The sequence below is a fragment of the Haemorhous mexicanus genome, chromosome 1, assembly GCF_027477595.1.
Source record: "Haemorhous mexicanus isolate bHaeMex1 chromosome 1, bHaeMex1.pri, whole genome shotgun sequence".
NCBI lineage: Eukaryota > Metazoa > Chordata > Aves > Passeriformes > Fringillidae > Haemorhous > Haemorhous mexicanus.
In genome coordinates, this window is record NC_082341.1 from 56,012,389 (window position 1) to 56,023,295 (window position 10,907).

Sequence of the window (10,907 nt, forward strand, 5' to 3'; positions counted from 1 at the left end):
GACAAGAGACAGTGAGCACACCCTCAAGCACACAAAATTCTCTTTAAACATAATAAAAAGCTTTTTTTACTGTGAGAATGGCTGAACACTGGTACAGCTTGTCCAGAGGTTTGTGGAGTCTCCACCCTTGGTGATCTTTAAAACCTGACTGGACATGCTTTTAGGAAATCTGTTCAAGCTGACTCTGGTGGGAGTCAAGCAGTTAGACGAGATGATCTCCCAAGGTTCCTCCCAACCTTAAGTGTTTTGTGGAATCCAGGGACTTTTCTCAAAAGATAAAGACTTTCTCAAAAAGAAAAAAATACACCAAAAGAAACCAGTGTTTCAGTGATGAAATTAAAGAGAACCTAATCTTGCTCCAGTGCTCCTCAGAAGAAAAGACTGCAATAGAGGTGCCCAGGTGCCCTTTTAAAGTTATTTGAGCTTTCAGCAGATGCTGGTGGTTCTGGGACCTTTGCTCTCCCTGTTTTCCTGGCATGTTCCAGCTCCCTTGGCTGCTCCTGCTGCACCTGTGTCCTCTGTGAAAGCAGCCCCCTTGGGCTGTGATGTATTTAATGGAAGCCACATGGCCAAAGCTGCTTGGCACTGAACACACCAGCCTGATGCTTTTTTCTCCTTTTGAATATGTGCATCTTAAAAGAGCTCAAACATGGAGAGGAAGTGACTTCCGAGGTTCTTCAAGGTCATAAGGCAAGAAATTCAGTGTTTTCTGGCTATTAGGTAGTAAAACAAAGGCAGGGAATCAATTGTGATTTTACTCTTCCCCTTGCGTTGATTTGCTGGTTTCCAGCTGAACCCATTGCTTTGCTCCTTCTCTGGGTTTTAAGATTTGAATTAAAGAACCATTGGTTTGATATGATGATATGGCATTCTCACAGCTCTGGGGAACCAATGGGTGGATTGAGGTGACTGAGAGCCCTCAGAGTCAAAGGGGTTCTCAGGGGAGAAAATGAGAGACAGAGCCTTGCAAGCTCTGCTTCCCTCAAGCAAGGTAATAAAATCTCCAGTGTTACTTGTAAGGTTTGTGTAGTGATAACTCCTCCAGGCCTGGAAAATCCAGGGCTGGAGCCAGGCCAGGCAGTGGTGTTGTTGTGCAGCAGCCTGTGAAGGCAACATGGGGACGCTGTGTGTGCCAACTCAAGGGACAGGGAGCTGGTGAGCAAGTGCTGATCTGCAGGCTGGAGTGGCTGTGGCCAGATTTCTTGGACACTTGAGGACATTGCAGCCACTGAAGGTCCCAGGGTTACAGAGCACACAGAGATGACAAAAGGCAGATGAATGGCAATGTGTGCCAGATGCGCCTAGTACAGACACAGGGAGGGACTGAACAGGCTGGGGCTCCTCTCCACAGCTATGGAATCTTTGCAGATCAGCAACAAAATCAAAGCTGCAGCCAAGGAAGTGGTAATTGATGGATGGGAATTGGTTATTTGGCTTTTTCTTGTCAGCTCTTTGATTTCCCACCAAACATCTTCAGTGACCAAAACCTAGAGTCAATCAAGCTCTGAGGCACCAGGTGGCCAGCAGATCTCCATATCTCTGAAGTGTTGTTCTTGCTAGTGGTAGTGCAAGGCAAATGTTTTCACATCATATTAAATTTGATTTGGCTTTTATTTTGTTTTGTGAAACCAGTAAACAGCAATTTCAATCTTAAAGCCGGGCAATGCTGTCTTTTTTTGATTAATTCTAATCCTCTCCCTGGTGTGCTGGGCGTTCATGTGGGTTGGATCAGGTCTCAACAGTGCTGTTCATCCTGACAGCTCTTTGTGAAGTTCAAACTAAAGCACACATGTATTGTTTCATTCTAAAATTGTTTATCTGAGATGTCTTTGCTGTGGCTCTTCAGGATCTCCTTTCTAATTAGGCATTTGCTTTTCAGGTTTGCTCAAAAGCCACCTTGCCTGGTTTGCTGGGTCATTGTTAAACAAGAAAATGCTCTGTTCTCTTAAAATTCTTTGCTCTAGCTCTCCCTTCTCTATCTTATACTCGTGGCACTTGAAAAGCTTTGCAGTGCCTTTGTCCTTGGTGGATTTCTTGGACTCAAATTTGGAAGAAGATATGGAAAGGTGAGGAACAGAGAATGGAGTGGCATAAGCTCCGGGCTATCCTTAGCTACAGCCTCTCTTAATATAAAGCATCTCTATTACAGTGAATTCAAAACACTCTTTTGTCTGGATGTTCTTAAGAGCTCCTGTGTTACTTCCTGATACAGACAGGACAGTTACTTGTATTTTTTCTGTGCCTCAGACTGTGCCTTAGGTTTTGCAGTTGTTCACATAGGCAGTTTGGGGTGGGACTTGAAATTGTTTGGGTTGGAGGAGTTTTATTGTTAGTTTGGGGTGTTTTGTTTATTCCTCAACTTCCTTGGTGATGGGAAATTCTCTACCCGATGGCACAGTCAAAATCTCTTGTTATAGTCAGAGGAAACCATGGCAGTGCCTTCATCTGTTCTGCACCCTCCCGAGTGTTTTTCTCCAGAACTTGTCGGACAGTGCTGGTGTGAAGCAGTGGCTTCTTCTGAGTAACCTTCAGTGTGAGCAGCGAGTCTCTTCCTGGGATTCCTCAGCTGGGTGGCCTCAGCTCTATCTCATGAGCTTTGTAATGATAACTGTGAGGGTCTAAATCTACCTCATAAGTGGAGTCGAGGGTGCTGCTGCTGAGCTTCACCTTTGCTGCTTCATCCTCCCTGATATAGGCAAGAATCTTGTTGAGAAATGGGGGGAAACTGAGGCAGCAAGTCTCAAAGTTTTGAGAGGCTGACTTGTCCTGACTTTGGTCTGCCAATGTAAAACAAAGCTCAGTTTCCTGGCAGTTTGTTTATTTATTTCAAATTCATAATACCAGCACACACAGGGCATAACACATTACTTCTCTGCAACAGCAACTCTTTTGCAAGACATTTATTTTAGGTTTCTGTTAAACACATGAATAAACCAGCAAAAGAAAGAAATTACAATCACAACAATAATGAGGTAAATCTTAGAGAGAAAATTGTCTTGAGAGCACCCGCTTAAGTGAAACTGTCACTTGTGACAACGGTGTACATTCAGAGACACAGCAGGATGCAATCGATTAATGGCTCCTTTGGCTCAATGGGGGGCGGAGATGCAGCTGTCCCTGATTTTTAGCCTTCTTGCACACCAATGCCTTCCACTGGAGAGTGGTAAACCGGAATATTCTGACCATCCCGCAGTTTCAAGGTGACATCCCGAAGGCACCAGCTGACAAAAACCAAAGAAGATTTTTAACTTGTAGCAATCACTTTTATCATGGTCAAGTCAATGTAGGAACAGCTGGCTCAGAGAAACAAATAATTCCACACATTAAATGTTTTTTAAAATTCTCTCAAGTGTTTTAAAACTTGGTTTGTGAGCACCAGCTTCTGAAAGCTGTTCTCCCTAATATCGTGGCATAGCCCAGATTTAAAGGTCTGGTATGCATGTTCTTATTCGTTGCAGTTCAAATAAAAACCTGCCAGCTCTTCTTAGGACATTCCTTCCCTGACCCGGTGCCTTTTTTTCCTCTCCATCCTGCGGGTGCATTCCTTGCTCCACTCCTCTCCAGCCTTGGAGCCAGACAGTGTTGCTAAGGAATTATTCTGGCTTGGAAGAGTCTGAACACTGTGTGATCACTCAATGTGACTGCTGAAAACCTGACAGGGTATGACAGTGGTTACTCTAAGAAGGAAAATTGCATTTGTTGGAGACTGAGGGGGAGCCTGCTCCTTCCTCTAAGCTTTGCTCCAAACCCACTTCTGAGAAACTGCTCATGCTGCTTTTCCAGCTGGAAAGGACTATTATTCTGGGGTACTAAAATAGGATTTTTTCAAAAGCTCTTGGCACTGGCCCAGCTCTGCTTTTGCTGGAGTCAGTGCTGAGTACATACAATTAGGTAATTAGGCTGCTGCACCTCTGTGCAATGGGTCTGCAGCAGGGCTCTGCTCAGCAGCCCTCTGCTCCCACCCCCAACCCAGGCCAAGCAACCAGGCTTGGGGGTGACCTGCTTGTTCCCCATAGTGTGGCCTGGGGGCACAGCCCTTCTCTTGGTCACTTCAGGGCAGGCAAGAGGAATTTTGCTGTGCCTTGGCTGCCTTTGCCTCTGGGCACCCTCCCCATCCCTGTACTGCCTGCCTCTGGGTGAATGCCACTTCCTCCTGGACCAACTGAGCTCACAGACTCCAAATTTTCTTTTTCAGTTGTCTTCTCTTTTATAAAATAAAACACTACAGACAGTTTGCACACTCAGAGTCAGATGCATTTCAGTGGCTCTGGTGCCTCAGCTACTCTTGCACAGAGCACTCACCTCCTGGTGCCATTTAGCTCTGTATCAGTGTGAGAGCTGCCCTGGAAGAGCACACATGAACTCTGCAGCATCCCACCAGGATGGCCTGCTTACCTGCTCCTTACTCTCAGCCATTTTACTGTTAGTTCCTCAGTGGGATGCAAGGGCACCAAGTCCTATCTCAGACCCATGTGAAGCTGTGCGCAGGACCCTGCACATGGGTGGATTTGGTGGAGTCTGACAGATTTATCTGCCACAAATCCTTTTACAAGCAGATGGGGTTTTTTTTCTTAGATTTGCAGAAATGTAAAAAGAGCTCATTTTAAAACAAAACTCCAAGAGATGTGTATGTACTGCTGTAGTTTACTTTTTGCAGTTCTTCAATTATCTTCACAGTAACTGTGAACAAGGAATAACAGGGAATTATCTATGAGGAGGGGCTAAGGAAGAGTGAGGAGATCAGAGCTCAGGCACCAGGGAAGTGAGGTGCGCAAGAAATAGGGCTGGGGACCCTTGGGGTTATCCCTGTTTATTTGGAAGGATGCCAGGTCCAGTTCTCAGTTTCTCAAGTCCCAGCCTAGTGCCTTTCTCTTCCTTCCCATATTTACTCAGAAGAGAAATCCAGTAAGTCATGCTCATCTAATTATGAATAGAAAACATCACCATATGGCTGGTGGCAGCTGAGTAAAGTTTTATTGCTTTCGGTTTCTAAACAGAGCTAACAGAAGTACCTAAGAAGAGGTTTGAATCTAGTAAAACTTTTGAGTTCATGCAGTAATTCTTTGCTCAGTTCCAGAAACCAGTTTATTGTTGACAAAGGAGGTTTTCAGGCTTCGGTACAATGAAAATGTAAAGTCACTTCTATATGATATGGTATCAGAGTATCCTTCTACTATAATGCATCTGTTCTAGCACTTTTTTTAACCATAAGTACCCCACTTCTTGGATAGCTCAGAAAAACAAAACCCGTTTTTAGCTCACCTCGCATAGCTGCAATATAATGTGTGATTCCCTTACTGCAATCTCTAATACCAGACCAGAGTTAGGACTGCTGTTCAACAGCCTCTGCACCTTTTAAGGGAGGTGGGGTGGGAGGGGACCATGCTTTACCTTGGCTTACAGTATTTGGATATGTACTGAGCTACAGTTTGCAGAACACGCTTAACACAAAGGAATGGCTCATGTTCCTCTCCTATTCACATTCAGAGAGATGGATTCAACTAACTTACCTTTTTGTCCTAATGAAAATAATAACCTTTGACAAGACCTTCAGACAGGAGTTTGTGCTCGATCTGTGCGCATGACCTCAGCACCACAGATGACTAAAGCAAATATCCTGCTCTACTGTTTTCTCCTACCACTCCTTTCCCATTTCTCCTGCCACCCCCTGGTACGCACCACCGACGGGAGTGGTCCATCACCGCGTTAATGCAGAGGTAGCCCGCAGATTTTGTTCCAGAGACCGGTAGCTTTATCTGCAAATGTAAAAGCACATTAAAGATTCAGCAAAGCTTATTATGAAACAGACATTTACTCCTTCTAGTCAAAGAGCTCACACCTTTTTAACTTTTAACACTATAATTATTTTTTTTTACTGTATTTCAGAATTGGGCTGATCTTTTCTAACAGCTAACACGTGTGTGGCTACACAAGTATGTCTGCTCTGCCATGCCTTAATCTCTCTCTGCCAAAAGAATGTACTGTGTTACAGCTGCAACCCCCAGGGAAAGCCAGTGGCTCCCTGAAATATTTATGAGTAAACATCTTTCCTTACCAGAATGTATGGCCATCCAGAGGTGACCTGAACTGTCAGAGCTTCCCATAACCATTACAAGCCTGTAGATTGAGATCCTCTGCATATCAGTCCCTTAACACACACTGAGGCAATTAGATGTTCAGTGATTCTTTTTTTTCAACATCACAAATTTTATCATTTATCTGTTTAACAAACAAAGATGCAGCTGCAGCAGCAACCATGGCCAATTGCACTGGGTCTAATGTCTGAATAAAAGAAATGATTCAGGTGTAGCATTTGCTGGTTGTGATGCAATCACAGAGAAAATGCCAGGTGTTCGCCAACAGACCCAGGAGCTGGGAATGTTGTGTGTTGTGAAGTCAGTAAATCAACCTGTGGTATAACGATGATTAACCACTTTATTTCATGAGAAAATGAATACTTAAGAGCATGAAAAAGTAGAGAAGAAAGTTGGTGATTTGTGTCTTGGGTGAGGTCAGTAGAAGGCAGGGTTTGACTTCACCCTGAGTCACCCAAGCGACCAGCATTCTTAAACAGTGACATAGGAAAACATCCGTGGGAAAGGTTATCTTCTCTTCAGTCAGCATATGAGATTGTGTGGGGTTTTGCATGACTTTTTCCCTTAGATATGTTCCCTGGTGGAATCTATAAAGCATGGGAAATATTTTGGTCCAGGGTATCATGTAAATGCAGCCTGGCTGAAGTGAAATGGAAAGTAATTTTATGTGAGCTGGTAAAAGGTTGGGTTTTTTTTAATCTTACCCTGATAGCCACATTCCTTCATTGTACCATCTGATCCATCCCTTAATGCCCTTGCTTGGTCCCTGGAGTTCATAACTACTCACCAGTATTCCAATGTGATGAGTGATGAGTTACCCTAGTGAAGGACCTGGAGAGGTCGCTAGGGGCACTCGGTCTTACTAGCAAAACAAGGGAAGGGCAGCCAGTCATGGATTAAGGGCTAAAAACACCGATGGAAAGTACTCTTAAGGCATCAATGCCAAGTGGAAGTGGACTTCTGTTCGCAAGGTCTGCTGAAGTATTGCACAAGGCTGCCTTGTATCAGCTGAGGGCTGATACAAGGCAGCCTTGTGCAATACTTCAGCAGCCAGCACAGCATTCTCCAGTCACTGAGTAACCCTCATGCTCAGTCTCAGGCTGGACAGCTGTTCTCAATGACACAAGCTTAGAGGCGCTCTTAAAAAACACACCATTCATGCTGTACCACAGCATAGCCTGTAAGGGGCTGTAAAACTGCTGTCAGTAAAGCCCTAAAAACTAGCATGGAACATATGTGGGGGGTAAAGGAAGGCAGGTGCTATTTTAAAGCTGGATCTGATACGTCTCTGAAAATGATTTTGTGGCTTACAGTGTGAGGGGGGAACTGATTGTCTTGAGATATTCCTTGGCATTGTGTGATGGGCCCATATAGCACAACATGGAGAGGTTGCTCTTGCTGTTTCTATGCTAGTAGATTAATGCTCTGAAAATCCATTCCTCTTCCAGATCAACTGGTATTCCATCCTGCTGCCTTCCAGTGCCCCCAGGTGACTCATGAGCCGCTGAAAATCCCCTGGCTGATCTCTTGTCACCTGACATCTCAGGAAGCCACCCTGTGACACCGCCTGCCCAGAGTTACCCGCGCTCTTTCTGTATCCACACGATTGCTCCCATCTGTCAGGTGGATGTTGTGAACCTTAAGAGGGGGGGCACCCAGGGCTGCCAGGGCATCAGGATTGCTGTTCAGTTGCTCCAAAGCTTGCTGGTAATACTGGGTCCTGGCAAAACTTTCTAGGTGAGAGAAACAGGATAGTGAGGAGACTGTTCACTTAAAATCAAAACAAGCTTTAAAAAAGAGAAAAAGACATTTTCTCCAGACTACCACACCCTCCCTGAAATACAGTCCAAAACTACTAATTAGGAGAAATTTAGCTAAAGGAGGAAACACACCCTTACATGAGAGAAGAAAATGTTATTCAGCTCATTTAAGTGAAGAGGGCTCTGAACACAGTCTGTTCCATTCTGATCTACAGCTCAGCTTATGGCTGTGACTCCCCACTTTCCATGCATTGGTAGGTTATCTAAAAGGAAGGGAAAAAAAGGGACAACGATGAATATCTGAAATGTTCTGATAAAAAATCTTTTTTTTTCCTATTCGAGGTACATAAAATACCTTAAGAATGGAGAATGTCTTGCAAACATTGAGAGGGGAAAAACTGCCACTGTGGTACTCTAGCTATGGTCTTGGTACAGCTTTCCAAGTGGCAGCCATGAAGCTACAACTCTGCTGATGGATGCCTTAGAAGGGAGGCACTCAGAAGCAAGTTACTGGTCAAGCAGCCACAACAGCACTGCACATGAATGCTGCAGTGCTGGCACATGGAGGACAGTTGTTGCTCTGTATGGCTGTGAAAAGCTGTACCGTGGTTGCAAATGGACAGATCACAGCTGAGGAGCTAGAGACTTCCTGACCCTCCTTATGGAGACAGAGATTTGCTTCTTAACAGTTTTAAGGCTGTCTTGCTGGGGTTTCTAGATCAGCTTAACTTCACCCTTTTGACATCAAGAAGGGCAGAGTTAAGCTAAAAGTCTGTAGTTGTTAAATCCTACTCTGGCAACTTTGCCTTCACCTTTCAAAGGGTTTAAAACAAGGTGTAAGGTTTGTTTCTTGATCTCTTGCCTGTCAATATTAATCTTGGAGCATGAGGCAGAAAGGTGCAGCCCCCTCTCCTTATTTAGAGGCATCCCCTGTGAGTAGGCAGCATCCAGTTGGCATAGAAACAGCTTTGCTAGGCTGTCACCTGCGTTAGTCCTCCTGTGTCCCCCAGCACACCCTAAGGAGCTCCAACCAAAGGGGTTGCAGCATGCCTGCCCTTTAGTACCTATAAATCATGGCAAACAGCCACTCAGACCATGTGAAAAGTATGTTGTGTTCACTCTACAGGTTGGAGAAATGGATTCTAATTTCCTGGTGCTCCTACTCAGCTGTTCCTTGTTAGCACCTCACGCATTAGACATTAAATGCCCAACTAATCCGTTCATCCCCACATCTTTTGGTGGGGAAGGTGAAAGCATGCTGGAGTTGGCTGAGCAGACTGCTTCCACGAGAAGGGTGTGGAGGTGATGAGAGTAAGTAGAAATAGGATTACCTGAGTATTTGTACAAGCTTGCACAGAGACCACGTGCATGCAAACTTTCCTTCAGCCTGAAGGAAGGGAAGGGAAAGAATCCTTTCCCACTGCTCCCACCACTATGGAGGCCACTCTTTCCTCACTAGTCCATGTATGGGCCTGTTCAGTGCACTGGGCAGAAGGCACTGGGATAGCCCCAGGCATGAGCTAAGGGAGGAAGGCTCCAAGTGTGGAACCTGTTTAGAGGATAGAGAAGGACACACTTGGCTGCAAAAAATGTCCTTCCAGCAGCCTGGCTGAGTTATCAGGCAGCTGCACAGTGGCCATTGAAATTACAAGAGGGCCAGAAGCAGCCATTGCAATGTGCCACTTGACTGCACAGCCAAGGCATGTGGGGAAACAGCCCTCGGGCCTGCTGTGTAGCACAGGGGGTGACTAACAGTGCTGAAGCTGAAAATTAAAAAATGCTAATGTCCTTGTTAAAGCCAGATTCAATATTTTAAAGTGTAAGGATCATATTTCTGTCATGTACTCCAGAGCTTGGGGGCATGAGCTGCCTAAAATTAAAGCCTGCTTTCCAGGCCTGTCTGATTTGTTATTAATATGCGTAAAATGAAGGGGAGGTTTCAGAGCTTATCTGAGGGCTTGAGAAACAGGCTTGGCTACACTTTTTTCTGGCAGCATCCTCTGGTATCAGGGTGGGTGAAAAGCACCAACAAGGGAGAAGCACAGGGCCAAGAGGCCTATGGCACCCCCTGAGAGAGAGGCAAAGCTTACTTCTGCTCTGATGCTAACTATCTAAAAGTAGTTTTAGAAAAAATAAACATGTATAATTTGGACTAATAATGTGGATTCTTGGCTAAAGACACATAGCAACTAGAGATAAACACCTAGATATAAACAGCAACATCACCTGTCCAGCTTTTCTCTTTGTCTTGGTCTTCTCAGTGCTGTCTGCTCTTATCTGTACTTCACTGAGGAGAAACTCATGATTTCTTAGCACTTCACAGGTGTGTTGTGTTTAAGGGCCAGCACCACACAGAGATTTACAGACAAAACTGCTAGACTTTAACACCTTCTCACAGATGGTCCTCTTTTACTGCCCAGCTACAAAATCTCAGTTAAGAAATGAAACCTGCATTACTGCAGGTGAAGCTTTCACTTCACCATCACCCTTGGGAAACCCCCAAAACCAGACTTTCTTCTGACCACAACAGCCTGCTCCCTATGCAATATGCGCCTCTGCAAATGCACATGCAGCTCTTGGGAGAGCAAAAGCCCTGAGGATGAAAAAAGTGGAGGTCACAGAGGCAGAACCCAGCAGCTCTTCCCTTAATTTCATCTGCTTTTCACAACTCGCATGCTGCTGTTTTCCCCACTACACAAAAGCCAGTGAAAGGGGCAGAGGAGAAATAAGGTTGCTAACAACACCCAGACTTACTTTGCATAAGATTGTACATCACGAAGCATCCCCCGCCGCTGAACAGTCCCATGAAAACAGCCATTTGCTGCAGTCTTCTCAGAGAAGCGGGCATTTTTCCTCCCTGAAAAGAAAAAAGAGAAGACAGTTGTTGTAAAAAAAGAAAGCCAAAGGGTTACTTCCCCACTTCCCCCCCGCCCTTTCCTAAAAGCCCTTTCCAACCAGGCCTGAATGAAAGCGCAGTGCACAGGCACCGAGCTTGCCGGGGCCCCACCATGCACCCAGAAGGAAGAGTGGTGAGAACAGAGCAAACGGGGAA

General features: G+C 45.1%; 1 protein-coding gene across 9 annotated transcripts in view; it reads right to left on the reverse strand.

Moving 5' to 3' along the window:
- Positions 1–2,801: 2,801 nt before the first annotated feature.
- The window catches only part of LOC132329157 (cytochrome c oxidase assembly factor 1 homolog), a 51,957-nt gene continuing 43,851 nt past the window's right edge, over positions 2,802–10,907 (reverse strand). For 8 of the 9 annotated variants that reach the window (XM_059849942.1, XM_059849987.1, XM_059849925.1 and 5 more), the window contains 4 exons: positions 10,610–10,712; positions 7,677–7,828; positions 5,680–5,756; positions 2,802–3,221 (listed from right to left, as the gene is read on the reverse strand). In XM_059849942.1, coding sequence (XP_059705925.1) covers positions 3,125–3,221; positions 5,680–5,756; positions 7,677–7,828; positions 10,610–10,712 — 429 coding nt within the window. In that variant the 3' untranslated portion in view covers positions 2,802–3,124. Of the gene's footprint in view, positions 3,222–5,679; positions 5,757–7,676; positions 7,829–10,609; positions 10,713–10,810; positions 10,830–10,907 lie in introns of those variants that run through there. The other variant, XM_059849996.1, reaches the window with a different exon arrangement.